Here is a 16,789-nt window from a genome sequence, read left to right as displayed (position 1 = left end):
TGTTACTGGCCAGATCACCAGGTGATCACATCCAGCCACCACATCTAATGATTGGTAAGCTGCAATATAATACATTTTGGGTTCTGGGTTTAATACCACTTTAAGGAAAATGATGAATTTGAAGAAAGAATATTACTTTTAAGATGTGGAATTTATGGTAAAATTGCCAGTGTTTACTCTTCTGCTAAGAAGGAAAACTGCACAAATTTTTTATCCTAATGAACAATCATTTAAAGTAAATACCACAAAACACAAAGGGGGAGTACAGGTGATTATTGCTATGTGTTGACTTCAGCATTCATTTTGTCTTCTTTCTCCTTTAGAGCAGGTGAGGGCAGCCCATCTGTAAGGAGAGTGACCATGATGCGGGAAAAGGGAAGAAGACAGGCTGTCCGTGGTCCTGCCTTTATGTTCAACAGTAGAGGAACAAGTCTGACACCTGAGGAGGAACGATTTCTGGATGCAGCAGAGTATGGAAACATTCCAGTAGTGAGAAAAATGCTAGAAGAGTCAAAGACCTTGAATTTCAACTGTATGGACTACATGGGACAGAATGCCTTGCAGCTAGCGGTAGGCAATGAACATTTAGAAGTAAGTGAGCTTTTACTAAAGAAGGACAACTTGGCACGGATTGGAGATGCCTTGCTTCTAGCAATTAGTAAAGGGTATGTAAGGATAGTTGAAGCCATCTTGAATCATCCTGCCTTTGCAGCAAACAAAAGACTCACCCTTAGCCCGTGTGAACAGGAACTACAGGATGATGATTTCTACTCCTATGATGAGGATGGCACAAGGTTCTCTCCAGACATCACGCCCATCATCCTTGCTGCCCACTGCCAGAAATATGAAGTGGTGCACATGTTATTAGTAAAAGGAGCAAAGATAGAGCGGCCCCATGATTATTTCTGCAAGTGCGGTGATTGCATGGAAAAACAAAAGCATGATTCATTTAGCCACTCAAGGTCTAGGATTAATGCTTACAAGGGACTGGCTAGCCCAGCCTATCTATCTCTTTCCAGTGAAGATCCTGTACACACTGCTCTGGAACTGAGCAATGAGTTGGCCAAGCTGGCCAATATAGAGAAAGAATTTAAGGTAAGAGTTACACTCATGATACTAGTTTAAAAATCATTTGCATACCTCTCAAATGTCCTTATTTTGGTGACACAATCCAGTATTTAAAATTACAATGAGGCAATGGGGTTAACAAAACATGTGTGGTTTGTCCAAATGGGAAATTATATTAGAGGTTTTGCAGATGACCTTTAACGTGAACCTGTGACCATGCACATCAAAGCAACTAGTCTATTTTAATGTTGGCCTCACCAGCACAATGAGGCAATGGGGTTAACAAAACATGTGCGGTTTGTCCAAATGGGAAATTATATTAGAGGTTTTTCAGATAACCTTTAAAGTGAACCAGTAAACCATGCAAGTCAAAGCAACTAGTCTACTTTAATGTTGGCCTCACCAGCAGGGAATACTCACCCTCCCTTCATTATTCCCCTGCTCCTTTTTGTTCCCGGAAAAGAATGAAGATTCTTGGAACCTCCAAGTATGGTGAAGTAAATTACATAATCCCCCCAGATATGACAACAATGGTGCTTGGCAATTGGCCCCTGAGACAGTCAGCACTTAAAGTCCGTACACACGGGCCGGATATCGAGTGGCATTCGGGCCGTGTGTGTACAGCAGCCAGTCCAACAGATCACTCGGCTTCTGTCAAAGGGTCATGACCGAAAAAAGGTCTGCCAATTGGCATCTGATCAGCCAATGGCTGAGAGCACTGACCAGTGTGTTCTAGTGGGGCGAGGAAGCCGCCCCCCTGTCAGAACACACTAGCTCAGCAGTGGGGAGATCTCTGTACTAACACCCTGAGCTCTTCAGTTTTTTTTCACTCAGCCCTCTGGATTGACCAAAAAAAATGAATAGTATGTACTAGTCTTTAGGGTAGTTACATGTGGTAGTGGAAAGTGTGCTCAGCAGTGGAGTAAAAGGAAAACAAGAATACACAGATGTGGTAGCTGGCACAAAGGCACCCAACTGGGCAAAGCACAGGTTCACTTTAAACTCTCTGTAAACTGACTGTAGAGATTATTTCTATTGCTACTGCCAGGATAAAAAAAAAATAGCTGAGTAGGTGTCATTGGGATACAGATAGCAATAAAACGTTTCCCAATTCTGATAAAAAGTGTTTCTGATGTTGTCTCTGTCCCCATGTGGAATTTCCCACCACTTCCTATCTCTGTGATATGTGGTTACAAAACAGAAAGTGATGAAATATCTCTTCAAAGAGGACACAGACAGCAATACAAACCCTGTCCTACTCCAACCAATACAGAATGGCCTTAACATTTCTGGTTCTTTATTATTAATATGTAAATCTTTTTCTTATGGACATTACTTACCTTAAAAACTGTTGTATGTCCTTTTGAAAATGAAAAAAGAAAATCATCCTAGAAAACATGCAGGATGTATACAACATTACAACTGAAGATTAATGTACATTGGTTTATATCAATTAAAAAGTTAATAGGAGTATTAACTATAATGTCCTGGATCCAAAGCTGAAACTGTGCACTAGCACAGTGTTTATCAATTCCAGTCTTCATGGCCCACTAACAGGTCATGTTTTCAGGCTTTCCATTATTTTGCACAGGCGATTTGATCAGTTTCACTGCCTTAGTAATTACCCCAGATGTTTCATCTGAGGGAAATCCTGAAAACATGACCTGTTGGTGCACCTTGAGGACTGGAATTGAGAAACACTGTACTAGCATATGGTACTAGCAATATATCAAAATATAAATAATCAAAACTAGTGTAACATATTGTGTTCACAGCTATTTGTTTTCCCCACAGCATTCTTTTACATTTTGTTTCAGTCCTGAGCCATGCAAAACTATTTTCTTTCATGTCCAGCAATTAGCATACATATATTTCAATGTATAATGGGACTCTGTCACTTAACCACTTATGGACCACTCGCCGCAGTTTTACGTTGGCTGTTTGAAGGAGGATATCATTGTCATGGCAGCAGCTAGCTGCCATAACTCTGGTATGCTCTTCTTCAGAGGGTAGTCCGATACAAGATAAGAGTGGTCTCTGTGGCAGATTCACCGCAAGATCACTTTTATTGGTGGAGGGAGAGGGCCCCCCGCCGCTATCCGGTGCCCTCCACAGCCGTCGATCACATGTTGTCTCTTGTCAGGTATGGGTCCATACAATTGCTGGGCGGAAGCGACGTCAAAACATCACTTAAAGGGCCATTTTTTTTTAAATGATTTTTTTAAATGACAATTTTTTTTTTTTTTATTGCATTTTAGTGTAAATATGAGATCTGAGGTCTTTTTGACCTCAGATCTCATATTTAAGAGGTCCTGTCATGCTTTTTTATATTACAAGGGATGTTTACATTCCTTGTAATAGGAATAAAAGTGATAATTTTCTTTTTAAACAGTGTAAAAATAAAAAATAAATTAAAATACAATTTTTTTTAAACGTGCCCCATTCCAACGAGCTCACGTGCAGAAGCAAACGCATACGTGAGCAGCGCCCGCATATGAAAACAGTGTTCAAACCACACATGCTAGCCCTAGACCTCCTCTGTAACTCAAAACATGCAACTTGTAGATTTTTTTAAACATCGCCTGTGGAGATTTTTAAGGGTAAAAGTTTGTCCCTATTCCACCAGCGGGTGCAATTTTGAAGCGTGACATGCTGGGTATCGATTTACTCGGCATAACATTATCTTTCACAATATATAAAAATTGGGCTAGCTTTTCTGTTGTATTTTTTTAATTCAAAAAAGTGTATTTTTTCCAAAAAAATGGACTTGTAAGACCACTGCACAAATACGGTGTGACAGAAAGTATTGCAATGACCGCCATTTTATTCTCTAGGGGGTTGGAAAAAAATGTATATAGTTTGGGGTTCTAAGTAATTTGGAGCCTCTGTTACTCTCTGATTCAAAAGTAGATGATCCGCACACCATCAATAAATACAATCTTTATTCCGTCTTTTAAAATCAAAGCTTGGAATAAAAAATAAATCCCTTTCCTTAGCTACCTGTATCTGCTTTGATGATGTAACATATGTAGCTTTCAAAAGAGGGGTTATTAATTGTCAAAGACAGGCATGGCCACACACACATATCTCATCATTGATCACAGAGCAGGACTAGCCGAGATAGAAGCGCCCAACATTGTGGTAGACGAGGCACAACTGAGCCTGGAGCCTCTTTTACTCTCTGATTCAAAAACAGATGATCCACACACCATCAATAAATGCAATCTTTATTCCGTCTTTTAAAATCAAAGCATTTGTTAGCAAAAGCCATTCACGTTGAGACGTGTTATCTGTGGAAACACAGCCTTCTGACACCAGTACGCTTTGTTTTTTGAGATTGGAATAAAAAAATAAATCCCTTTCTTTAGCTACCTGTATCTGTTTTGATGATGTTTTATTCTTTAAAACCATATGTAACTTTGAAAAGAGTGGTTATTGTTTTCGCCACATTAAAAAAATATATATATGTACCAGAAACAAAATTTGAGTGCCTTTATAAAAGACACAGCTCACAAAATTGAACAAATATGAACATTTTATGAGCCATAAACTACCTTTCCAAATGAGAGAACAAAGTTTGGTTGCGTTACTGTTAATGGAATTATGGATTCGTTCTATCATGTTTATGACTTTATCATACTAATTTAACCATGTTTAAATCTTTCCCCCCCTATATAGTTTGGTTTTCAGTTGATCAACAGGTGGTAACTCTAGGGTTGGTGTTCAATGTGTCATTTCTGCACCCTCTGATAATCTGCCCAATGTCCATACAGATATGTAAGCTATATCAGTCAAAAGGTTGGAGTGGGGAGGGGGGTACCCTGCCTTCAGAGCAAGAGGACTTTCTCCAGACACTGCTAGTGAGCAAAATGTTTAGCATGTCACTTAATGTGTTGTATCCTAAGCTGGGCATAAAATGTATTAGCAATTAAAGTGATTTTATAGTCTCCTTTTTTTTCCCTATAAAAATAATAAACATAATATATTTACCTGCTCTGTTGAAGTGGATTTGCACAGAGCAGCCCCAATCCTCCTCTTCTCAGGTCCCTCTTCTGTGATCCTGGCCCCTCCCACCTGTTCAGTGTCCCTGAGCTGAGTCACAGCTCCCTGTGTCTATTCAGACATGGAGCTTAGACCAGGCCCCCTCTCTCCCCTGATTGGCTAGCTGATTTTGATTGACAGCAGAGGGAGCCAATGGCACCATTGCTGTGTCTCAGTCAATTAGGAAGGAGAATCTGGGACGGCTGAAACACTCATGGACATCGCTTGACAGAGAGGGACCTCAGGTAAGTGTTGGGGGAGCTGCTGCACACAGAAGGCTTTTTTATTTTAATGCATATTGTATTGTATTGAGATAATTAAGATTATCTTGCATTGAGATAAAAAAAAACCTTCTGCCTTTACAACCCCTTTAATTGTAAACAAATACAATTTGATCTTTTTCTACCTGTCTTTCTTGGTAAGGGATCTGTCGATAATCAGCCCAAAACAACTGTTTACTTGGTTATGGGAAGAAGATTCTTTATTGTCTCCCTGAATCCTGCTAGTTCTTTTCCAGAACCATGCTTATTCTTATACCGTGTACACACGATCGGACTTTCCGGCAGACTAGGTCCGGCGGACCAGAATCCGTTGGACAATTCGATCGTGTATGGGCTCCAGCTGACTTTTTTTACCCAAAAGTCTGATGGACCTAGAAATAAAACATGTTTCAAATCTTTCCGACAGACTCGAGTCTGGTCAAAAAAATCTGTTCGTGTATATGCTAGTCTGACGGATGAAAACTGACACTAGGGCAGCTATTGGCTACTGGCTATGAACTTCCTTAATCTAGTCCGGCTAAGTCACGTTCGAATCCGTCAGACTTTGGTGTGCTTGTGCGTGGCCAAGTCCGCTCGTTCAGAAAGTCGGTCAGACCTCCGCCGACAGTCCGTCGAGAAGACCGTCGGGCCTAGTCCGCCGAAAAGTCCGGTCGTGTGTATGCGACATTATGAAACAATGTGCTTGTGGCCTTCTAGGAAAGTATATCTGTACCATCAGGTCCTTTGGTCATTATGGGTGTGACCTTGTTGGCTTTGATCACAACAGTGGCAAATATGGAATGGAGTAAAGTTATATGAGATAAACGTAAGGCCTTGGTTTGTGCAGAAAATTTCTCAGTTTATTGTTTTTTTACTAAAAAGTTATTATAACCATCATATAATTATCAGTCCTATATCTAATTGTGCCTGGTTGGCTTTCTCTTTTCTGTTAGCAGTATCCCAGAAACCTGTCTACCCTTTTATATGCAACTGAAGTTGCTTACTTTAGTGCTAGTACTGATCTTTTTCATCTTCATTAACTGTACTATGCCAGCTAATAAAATATTTACAGGAGCAAAAGTTTTGCTTCTAATTTGTATGACTGTTTGTTTTAATGTCACTTGGGTATGCTAAAATCACTGCAGCACACCCCAAATCACTTCCCACAACTGAGAAAACTCTGCTGACTTCAAAGCCTTTTACAATACTTGTTTATTCCAATCTCTAACTTCCAAAATATTTGTTGTGTACCTTTCCCTGACCCACATATCCATGTTGTCTTCTTTATTCCTTTTTTTAGCTTAACAAAAGTGTATTTTCTGCGAGGGAAACAGAGTTTGCTGCATTTAGCTAGATAACTTCTTTTCCTGATTTTCTCTTATATGAGTTGGTGCAAAATATTTCTTCATAGAACACATTTTTTTTTTGTAGATTAACCACTTAAGCCCCGACCCATTTGGCTGGCCAAAGACCAGAGCACTTTTTGTGATTCGGCACTGCGTCGCTTTAACTGACAATTGCGCGGTCGTGCGACGTGGCTCCCAAACAAAATCAACATCCTTTTTTCCCCACAAATAGAGCTTTTGGCGGTATTTGATCACCTCTGCGGTTTTTATTTTTTGCGCTATAAACAAAAAAAAGAGCGCCAATTTTGAAAAAAATGCATTATTTTTTACTTTTTGCTATAATAAATATCCCCCAAAAAATGTAAAAAAAAAATTTTTCCTCAGTTTAGGCCAATACGTATTCTTCTACATATTCTTGGTAAAAAAAAAAAAAAATCGCTATAAGCATATATTGATTGGTTTGCGCAAAAGTTATAGCGTCTACAAAATAGGGGATGGTTTATGGCATTTTTTTTCATTTGTATTAGTAATGGCGGCAATCTGCGATTTTTATGGGGACTGCGACATTATGGCGGACTGTAAAAATCTCACTGGCAGTGAAGAGGTTAACACTAGGGGGCAGTGAAGGGGTTAATGTGTGCCCTAGTTTGTGTTCTAACTGAAGGGGGATGGCCACTGTGCAGGGAAGAGAACAGAACGTCTGTTCATACTCTGTATGAACAGACGATCTGGAGGTTCTCCCCTCAGAGAACCGGAAACTGTGTGTTTACACACAGTTCCTGGTTCTCCGTGTGCCCCAAGCGATCACGTGAGCCCGGCGGTGAGCGGGGGGTGCGCGTCCCCTAGTGGCCACAGGGCGAAGCAACGTTACATAATGTCATTTTGCCCAGCCGAGCCATTCTGCCGCAGTACAACTGTGGCGGCTGGTCGGCATGTGGTTATGTGACATTAAATGATAGTCTTGTTTTTCAAAAGTAACCCATACATATGCACTACTTAATGGGCTGTGATCTATTTTTCATGAAATAATTTCTTACTGTGTTTTACTGCCTCCTTGTTATGTCCTCTGTGAGTTCCCAAACCTTTTCCTCAGTTAGGTTTATCTGGAATGAGTAATGCATGTTAGTTGTGGTCATGTAAACACTACACATCTCTAGTGATGGACGAACTTCCGACGGGACGTTTCGCGAACGCGAAACGCGAACGGACACAAACGTTCGCGAAAACGACCGTTCGCCGCGGGCTCCATTGACTTCAATGGGAGGCGAATTTCGCAAACCTTTAGGTCGAATTTGCGGCCACGGGGTAATTATTAGGGGGTAGCACGTAGTCCCACCACCTGGACAATAGCATAATACATGTATGAGGTGAATTTGGGATCGATAACTACAAGCATTTTTTTTTTATTTGGGAAATTGTTCTGACAATTCAGGACTATGGAGCTAATGAAGGCAATGGAGGAGAGGGAAGGTCAGGGACCAGGGTAGGCAAACAAGAGGGTGCAGGAGATACAGAGCACTGACAGCAGCACCGTAATACAGAGCACTGACATCAGCACCGTGACATACAGCGCTGACAGCAGCTCCGTGACATACAGCGCTGACAGCAGCTCCGTGACATACAGCGCTGACAGCAGCTCCGTGACATACAGCGCTGACAGCAGCTCCGTGACATACAGCGCTGACAGCAGCTCCGTGACATACAGCGCTGACAGCAGCTCCGTGACATACAGCGCTGACAGCAGCACCGTGACATACAGCGCTGACAGCAGCTCCGTGACATACAGCGCTGACAGCAGCTCCGTGACATACAGCGCTGACAGCAGCTCCGTGACATACAGCACTGACAGCAGCTCCGTGACATACAGCGCTGACAGCAGCTCCGTGACATACAGCGCTGACAGCAGCTCCGTGACATACAGCGCTGACAGCAGCTCCGTGACATACAGCACTGACAGCAGCTCCGTGACATACAGCGCTGACAGCAGCTCCGTGACATACAGCGCTGACAGCAGCACCGTGACATACAGCGCTGACAGCAGCTCCGTGACATACAGCGCTGACAGCAGCTCCGTGACATACAGCGCTGACAGCAGCTCCGTGACATACAGCGCTGACAGCAGCTCCGTGACATACAGCGCTGACAGCAGCTCCGTGACATACAGCGCTGACAGCAGCTCCGTGACATACAGCGCTGACAGCAGCTCCGTGACATACAGCGCTGACAGCAGCTCCGTGACATACAGCGCTGACAGCAGCTCCGTGACATACAGCGCTGACAGCAGCTCCGTGACATACAGCGCTGACAGCAGCTCCGTGACATACAGCGCTGACAGCAGCACCGTAAGCAGCCCCAGGAGGAAGTCAGCACAGCACAGGGATGGTGTGATCCCCTCATAATAAGAACCCCCAGGAGGAAGTCAGCACAGCACAGGGATGGTGGGAACCCCTCATAATAAGCAGCCCCAGTAGAAATATGACACCGCTCAACCTCTTCAAAGAGGAGGGTAGGGGCATATAGTACGGTGTGCTTTTTTGGGTCAGGGAAGTGAGCCAAATGAATTAAGAAGGTCTGTGTGCTTGATTCCAAAAATTGTTTATAGACATATACATGGTCTACTGATCACATGTGTTGAATTCCTCCGAGATCCATGCCTCATTCATTTTTAGAAATGTGAGGTAGTTAACACTGTGGTGAGCTAGGCGAGTACGCTTATCGGTCACAATCCCCCCTGCTGCGCTGAACGTCCTTTCGGACAGGACACTGGATGAGGGGCAAGCCAACAGTTCGATTGCAAATTGGGCAAGCTCTGGCCAGAGGTCAAGCCTGCCCACCCAGTAGTCTAGGGGTTCATCACTCCTCAGAGCGTCCACATCGGCCGTTAACCCAATGTAGTCGGACACCTGACGGTCTAGGCGTTCCCTGATGCTGGATCCGGATGACACCTGTCGATGGGTCGGCTGAAAGAATGACCTCATATCCGAAGTCACCAACACATCTTCAAACCGGCCTCTTCTTGCAGGCGCTGTTGGATTGGTACCCGCAAATCCTTCTCTGGGAGTGGGAATTGCTCCTCTGCCAGCGCACGCAAAAGCAGAATGCAGCATTTCTCGAAGCAAGGCCTGGAAGTGCTGCATTCTGACAGCCCTCTGCGACGGCGGTAACATTTCCGCCATTTTGTGTTTGTACCGGGGGTCTAAGTACGTTGCCACCCAGTACTGGTCCTTGACCCTCATGCTTTTTATACGGGGGTCCCTATTAAAACACTGGAGCATGAAGGCCCCCATTTGCACTAAAGTGGAAGCGGTGTGGTGGCCTGGCTCCTGCTCATCATCCAGGATAATGTCGTCCTCTTCATTCTCCTCTCCCCATCCTCGCACAACAGGGATCCCAGAAAGGTTTAAAGCATGCTCTTCTTGCTCCTGCTCATCCGCCCCGGCACCATCCTCCTCTGACTCCTCATCAGACTCCTGTTGTTGACTTGTCTCAGATAGAGTAGCCCCCCCTGGGAATTCATCCAGCATTGCGACTTCCTCATCTTCCCGCTCCTGCTCCTCCACAGCCTGATCAATGACACGACGCAATGCACGCTCCAGAAAGAAGGCATAAGGTACCATGTCACTGATGGCGCCATGGCTGCGACTGACCAGTTTGGTGATCTCCTCAAATGGCCGCAGAAGTCTGCATGTGTCGCGCATGAGCAGCCACTGGCGCGGTGAAAAAAAACCCAGCTCCCCAGAACCGTTTCTTTCGCAGAGTTCATACAGGTAGACGTTAACTGCACGTTTCTGCTGGAGCAGCCTATCAAGCATATAGAAGGTTGAGTTCCATCGCGTCGGGCAATCGCAAATAAGACGTCTGACCGGCAGATGGTGTCGCCGCTGAATGTCAGCAAGGCGAGCCATGGCCGTGTAAGATCTTCTGAAATGGGCCGAGATTTTCCTTGCCTGCCGCAAGATGTCCTGGACCCCAGGGTATTTGACAAGGAATCGCTGCACGACCAAGTTTAAGACGTGTGCCATGCACGGCACGTGCGTGATTTTGCCCTGTTTCAATGCGCTAAGCAGATTGGCACCGTTGTCACACACCACTTTACCAACTGTCAAATTGAGCGGTGTTAGCCACTCATCTGCCTGTGAACGCAAAGCTGAAAGGAGTGCCGGGCCAGTGTGGCTCTTTGCTTCCAGGCACAACAGACGCAGCACGGCATGGCAACGTCTCACCTGGCATGTGGAATAGGTTCTGGGGAGCTTGGGCGGTGCAGTGGAAGAGACGCTAGCAGCGGAAAAGGAGGAGGCAGCTGAGGAGGAGAGGGAGGAGGATGGAGTAGGAGGAGGAGAAGAAGAGTCAGGCCTGCATGCAATCCGTGGCGGTAAAACCAAATCTACACGGGTGCCACGGGTTACATGCTTGACGGCCGTCAGAAGGTTCACCCAGTGGGCAGTAAAACTGATATACCTTCCCTGCCCGTGTTTGCTAGACCACGTGTCTGTGGTCAGATGTATCTTGGCACCGACACTGTGTGCCAGAGATACATTCACTTGCCGCTGAACATGGCCATATAGCTCTGGGATGCCCTTCTCTGAGAAATACTTCCTTCCTGGGACCTTCCATTGTGGTGTTCCAATGGCCACAAATTTGCGAAAGGCCTCCGAGTCCACCAGTTTATATGGCAGTAGTTGGCGGGCTATGAGTTCTGACAAGCCAGCCGCCAACCGTTGGGCAAGAGGGTTATCCGGCGTCATCATTTTTTTACGCTCAAACATTAGGCCCACGGAAGCCTGCCTTTTTGCAGAAAAATGTGAGCTTGGCGTGATGGAAGGTGGAGTGGAGGACAATTGTGAGGAGAGAGGAGAAGGAGAAGTAGAAGACGAGGCTGGACGGTGAGAGCCTGCAGTGTGGCTTTGTGTGTTCCGTTGCTCCCACTGGGCTCGGTGATGGCTGCTCATGTGCCTTCTTAAGGCGGTCGTCCCTAGGTGAGTATTGGGCTTACCGCGACTAACGCGTTGACTGCAAAGATTGCAGATGGCAACGCTATTGTCAGCAGCGGACACGTTAAAAAAAGCCCACACTGCGGAGCCATGTGCCGGTGTCCTGGGAGCGCCAGATGTGACCGTACATGGTCGATGACTCGCTCCTGATACATTTGCAGTCTGCTTTGTCCCTGCTGTGCAATGTAAGTCATTGCTGCTTCTCCTCCCTATCTGCTGGTCCATATCTCCCTCTGAACTCCCCTCCTCTTCCTCTCTTGTGGGCACCCACGTGACATCACTAGACACGTCATCATCAACGTCACCTTCCCCACCGCTATAAGTAGAGTAGGCAGCAACACCGGGGACCAACCTCCTCCTTGGGCTGATCTGGGTACTGGCGTCAGACTGCTGAGTAGCGCTTGTTGCTACCTCCTCTTCCTGATCCAATACCAAGAGTGGCTGCGCATCAGAAATGTCCTCTTGATATGGATCGGAAAATAATTCCAGTGACTCAAGCGGAAGGTATGTGGTGGTGGTGGTGGTGGTCGTGTTGTTGGTGGTAGTGTCTTTGGGGGTGCACATAGCAGAGAGTGAAGAAGAGGGTGCAGATCGAGAGGATGAGGAGGGTGCAGAAGAGTAAGGCTGAGCGAGCCACTCAACCAAGTCTGGTGCATCCTTTAAAGTAATTGAACGCACCTTCTGCAACTTCCCACTTTGGCTCAAGCCTGTTGCTCCTGCCCTACCCCTACCACCCCTGCGGAAGGGCCTGCCTCTTCCTCTGCATGTCATTTTTTAAATGACCCTGTGACAAAACTCTTAGTCCCTATACCGCTGAAGGACTGCTGCAGTATAGGTGAGCGGTCAGCAGTGGTGCACGTCAACCCTATCTATTGTGGACCTATAGCGGTCCTTACAGAACAGCAGACTGTACCGCACTCAAGCCTATGTACCGTAGCACCCTATACCAAGTTACCAGTCCTTATAAGAACTTTTGTGGACCAAGCAGGTTGTGTATTAGTGTTTAGCAGACTGTACGTCAGTCCCTATACCGCTGAAGGACTGCTGCAGTATAGGGCAGCGGTCAGCAGTAGTGCACGTCAACCCTATGTATTGTGGACCGATAGCGGTCCTTACAGAACAGCAGACTGTAACGCACTCAGGCCTATGTACCGTAGCACCCTATACCAAGTTACCAGTCCTTATAAGAACTTTTGTGGACCAAGCAGGTTGTGTATTAGTGTTTAGCAGACTGTGCGTCAGTCCCTATACCGCTGAAGGACTGCTGCAGTATAGGGCAGCGGTCAGCAGTAGTGCACGTCAACCCTATGTATTGTGGACCGATAGCGGTCCTTACAGAACAGCAGACTGTAACGCACTCAGGCCTATGTACCGTAGCACCCTATACCAAGTTACCAGTCCTTATAAGAACTTTTGTGGACCAAGCAGGTTGTGTATTAGTGTTTAGCAGACTGTGCGTCAGTCCCTATACCGCTGAAGGACTGCTGCAGTATAGGGCAGCGGTCAGCAGTAGTGCACGGCAACCCTATGTATTGTGGACCGATAGCGGTCCTTACAGAACAGCAGACTGTACCGCACCCAAGCCTATGTACCGTAGCACCCTAGACAGACCAAGTTACCAGTCCTGATAAAGAGCTTTGTGGAACAAGTGAGTTGTGAATGATTAGCAGACTGCAGCAGAAGGGCAGCAGTCAAGTATAATATTCTTTCTATATTTGGAAGAAAGAATATTATACGTGTACAAGCCTATTACCGTACCACTGATACCAGTCCTGAAAAGAACCTTTGTGGAACTAATAGTAACAGCAAGTCTTTAAAATTATCCTCACTGCCTGACACACTGCTTCCTGCCTGTCCCTATACAAATTGGCAAAAAAGAGTAGGCTGGAACGATTAGCTGGAATAGCTCTTTTGTGGACCTGATAGTAACAGCTAATGATGATGATGATGATGATGATGAAGAAAGACTAATCTGGCTGAGCTGTCCCTAAAATAGCAGCATACAGCGCTCTGTCCCTTTATCTAAACAAAAGAAACTCAGGCTGCTGACCTAACACCTATACCAGTCCTGAAAAGAACTTTTGTGTACCAAATAGCTAGCGTTTTCTCTGTCCCTACTCCACACAGGATCCTTTCCCTACAGTGACAGAAGAAAGAATGTAAAATGGCCACCGGATCGGGTGTATTTATAGGTTAGGGGGAATGTCCAAGCGTCCATGAGCTGTCATGTCTCAATTGGTTGTCCTGTAACACATGATAAACGTGTCACGAAAGGTTAAAGTTCTTGTATACATTAAACACGTAAGTCCGCCGGGGCGAACGACGGAAAAAGGCGTTCGAACCCGCGGACGGCGAAAGTCGGAAATTCGCCGCGAAACGACCGCCGGGCGAACCGTTCGGCCATCACTACACATCTCATTATAAATAGTCCATAGTCCATTTTGGGAGCAAGCAAGAGAGGGGGGTTATGTTTCTACATGCATTGGGACCATAGAGAATGAACCATAGCCACGCTCTAACAAGAAGTCCGATCAGAGCAGCAAAGAAAGGAATTTGGAAATAGAATACATAGTTGATTATAACTTTCTCTTATTAAACCAGCGTTTAGTGTCACTTTAATGCTGTCCATGGATATCATTACATAGGGCAATGGTGAAACATCACATTGTGGCTCTTTTTTTTTCCTGTATTTACATATATAGAGTGGTTTAGGGTAGAGATAGAGAAGTATGTACAGATATAGGGTCAAAGCATCAAAGTATGTACCCAATGCAGTTTACTGAATACTGAGGTCTGTAGACAATTTAAACAATTGTACGTAAACATCCATGTGTCTTGGAAATAGTAGAGTATTAGCTAACGGCTCCAATGTGGACAGTAGCCTCCAGAAACTCTAGTATCTCATAGACTGGTGGCCTGGCAACCTTGACAGATGACACAAGGGCCATGGTATTTGTAGAAAGCCACGTGATTCAAAGAACAGTTTTACCTTTAGTCTATTCACATTCTGGCTTACCCTTTAAGCCAGTGTAACGAGCAGTATAAACAAGGAAAGTGCATAATGCCCTGGCAACAATCAGAAAAAGTTTCTTAAACAATCTGACTTATTTTGGGGGAAAAAAAACCTGACTTAGAGCTCAATTGAATGCCTATGTTTTATTATGACTTCCTTGTCATGCCTAGAAAATAATTTTTGTGTAGGCTTCTTTTTTTAAAGTTCTAGCTCTGCAGACTTATTTTAAACTGCCCTGTCCTGGCACTTTGGAAATAATGACTGCTGGTCTTACATAAAGCGCTACCTTCCGCATCACCAGTAGTCCAACACACCTCCTGGACAGTGCTCCAATTATCAATGCTCATATCCTTTGTATAGAACTAGATTTTTACATTGCCAGCATAGACAGCTGCAGGGCTGCCAGGTAGCACAGATATTGTTGCAATTAGTAACATATTTTCATGTATAATTAATGGTTATATAAAGCTGATGGTGCTGTCTGGCTACATCCCTTTCGTGGTTGCAAAGTTTATTCATTTTAGTTGTTGGAAAAATGTATTGTGTGTACACATTTTATCCTTCAGTAAACTCCACCTCCCCTTTTAGCACCTAAATCTTATTCTCCTGCATAATTACTTAATCATACACTGGGAACCCCAGTGCTAAGGCCATGCAGGTCCTGCGCTAGAATTGTACAGCAGATCTCAGTTTCAAAAGAAATTGCTTCACTTTGACGAGATTTTATTGGAATAGGGGTCTTCTTGGTGCCCCTGCGCTCACCCCAGGGACAGATCCAGTGACCATGCTTCTTGGAATCTGCAGTTTTTGAAAATCGCCTTAGGATATTATCTGTAGATAATAAATATAGTACAGGTGAACATTGCATATGATACATTGTACAAAAGAGAGTTATACTGAAATTGCTAAATATTGTTGGATAGGGATCTCTACATGACAGAGACATTACAATTACTGTAAATGATGGTACATAGTTTGAAGTGCGACCTTTTCAATATTATTAAATGTAAACGGTAGTCTCTGGGTACCCTTAAAGTCCATCTATTTCTTCTCTTGTTTTTGAAATCTCTCTATAAATATATGAGAAGTGGTCAAAATATAAATACAGAAAAAATCAGCGCAGTACAACCCCTTTACGAAAAGCTGCTGAACACCAAGGATCAATTACCAAATCCCAAAATACAATATATCAAACAGATGGTACAGCGCTCTAACTAAAATAAAATGATTACTAACATATTAAAATTAATAAAAAGTCCAAAGATAGCTTTTGAGTCAAAAAGTCCACGTGAGGAATCTTCAGTGGTATACAGTCAGTTCATGCATAAAGTGACTTAGTGCCAAGGGGGGGACCACCACCAATGGTAAAATTGGCTGCTCACCTCATCGTATGGACCCTTTAAATTACAGAGGGTCGTATGCACTTAAATATCAACTCGTCCAATCGCTGTACTCCTCTCCGACAATATCCGACCGATTCACAAACGAAAACACAGCTTTCTCCCATTCAGAGTCAAATGAACTGACACGTTCGTGGAATACCCACACTGGATCGGTATATAGCAGTATTCACAATTCCTCAGACCATGTGGATAGAAAGACAGGCCATAGTGCTCTCCATAGAAAAAGGTTTTAATGATGAATATACATAAAAAACACACTTACAATAACGAAGCTTCATACGATCGTTAAAATGATCAATGACCGTGGGTGACGTCACGTGATCTCCGTCCATACGTTACGTCCCTGTGGGCAGGACTTCCTCAGCGGACACCAGGAGATCACGTGACGTCACCCGCGGTCATTGATCATTTTAACGATCGTATGAAGCTTCGTAATTGTAAGTGTGTTTTTTATGTATATTCATCATTAAAACCTTTTTCTATGGAGAGCACTATGGCCTGTCTGTACACGCGCTCGAAATGGGCGGATTTGCCCCCTCCTTACGTGGGCGAGTCCGTTCATTTCAAAAGTTGAGCGAACTGTTTGCCCAACCTTGTTCGTCAAACAGTCCGCTCGTGTGTGGGCAAGTCCGCTCATGCAAATTTTGAGCGGACTGTTTGCCGAAAC

General features: G+C 44.5%; 1 protein-coding gene across 1 annotated transcript in view; it reads left to right on the top strand.

The window, feature by feature from the left end:
• TRPC3 (transient receptor potential cation channel subfamily C member 3) overlaps positions 1 to 16,789 on the top strand; it is a 280,070-nt gene that overhangs the window by 83,115 nt on the left and 180,166 nt on the right. The window contains exon 2 of the mRNA XM_077476842.1: positions 324 to 1,095. Coding sequence (XP_077332968.1) covers positions 324 to 1,095 — 772 coding nt within the window. The remainder of the gene's footprint in view (positions 1 to 323; positions 1,096 to 16,789) is intronic.

This window comes from Lithobates pipiens, unplaced genomic scaffold (assembly GCF_037356315.1).
Source record: "Lithobates pipiens isolate NorthernLeopardFrog02 unplaced genomic scaffold, aLitPip1_a1.2 Scaffold_13, whole genome shotgun sequence".
NCBI lineage: Eukaryota > Metazoa > Chordata > Amphibia > Anura > Ranidae > Lithobates > Lithobates pipiens.
Note: the sequence above shows the minus strand (reverse complement) of the source record. Positions and strands in the feature narration are given on the sequence as shown.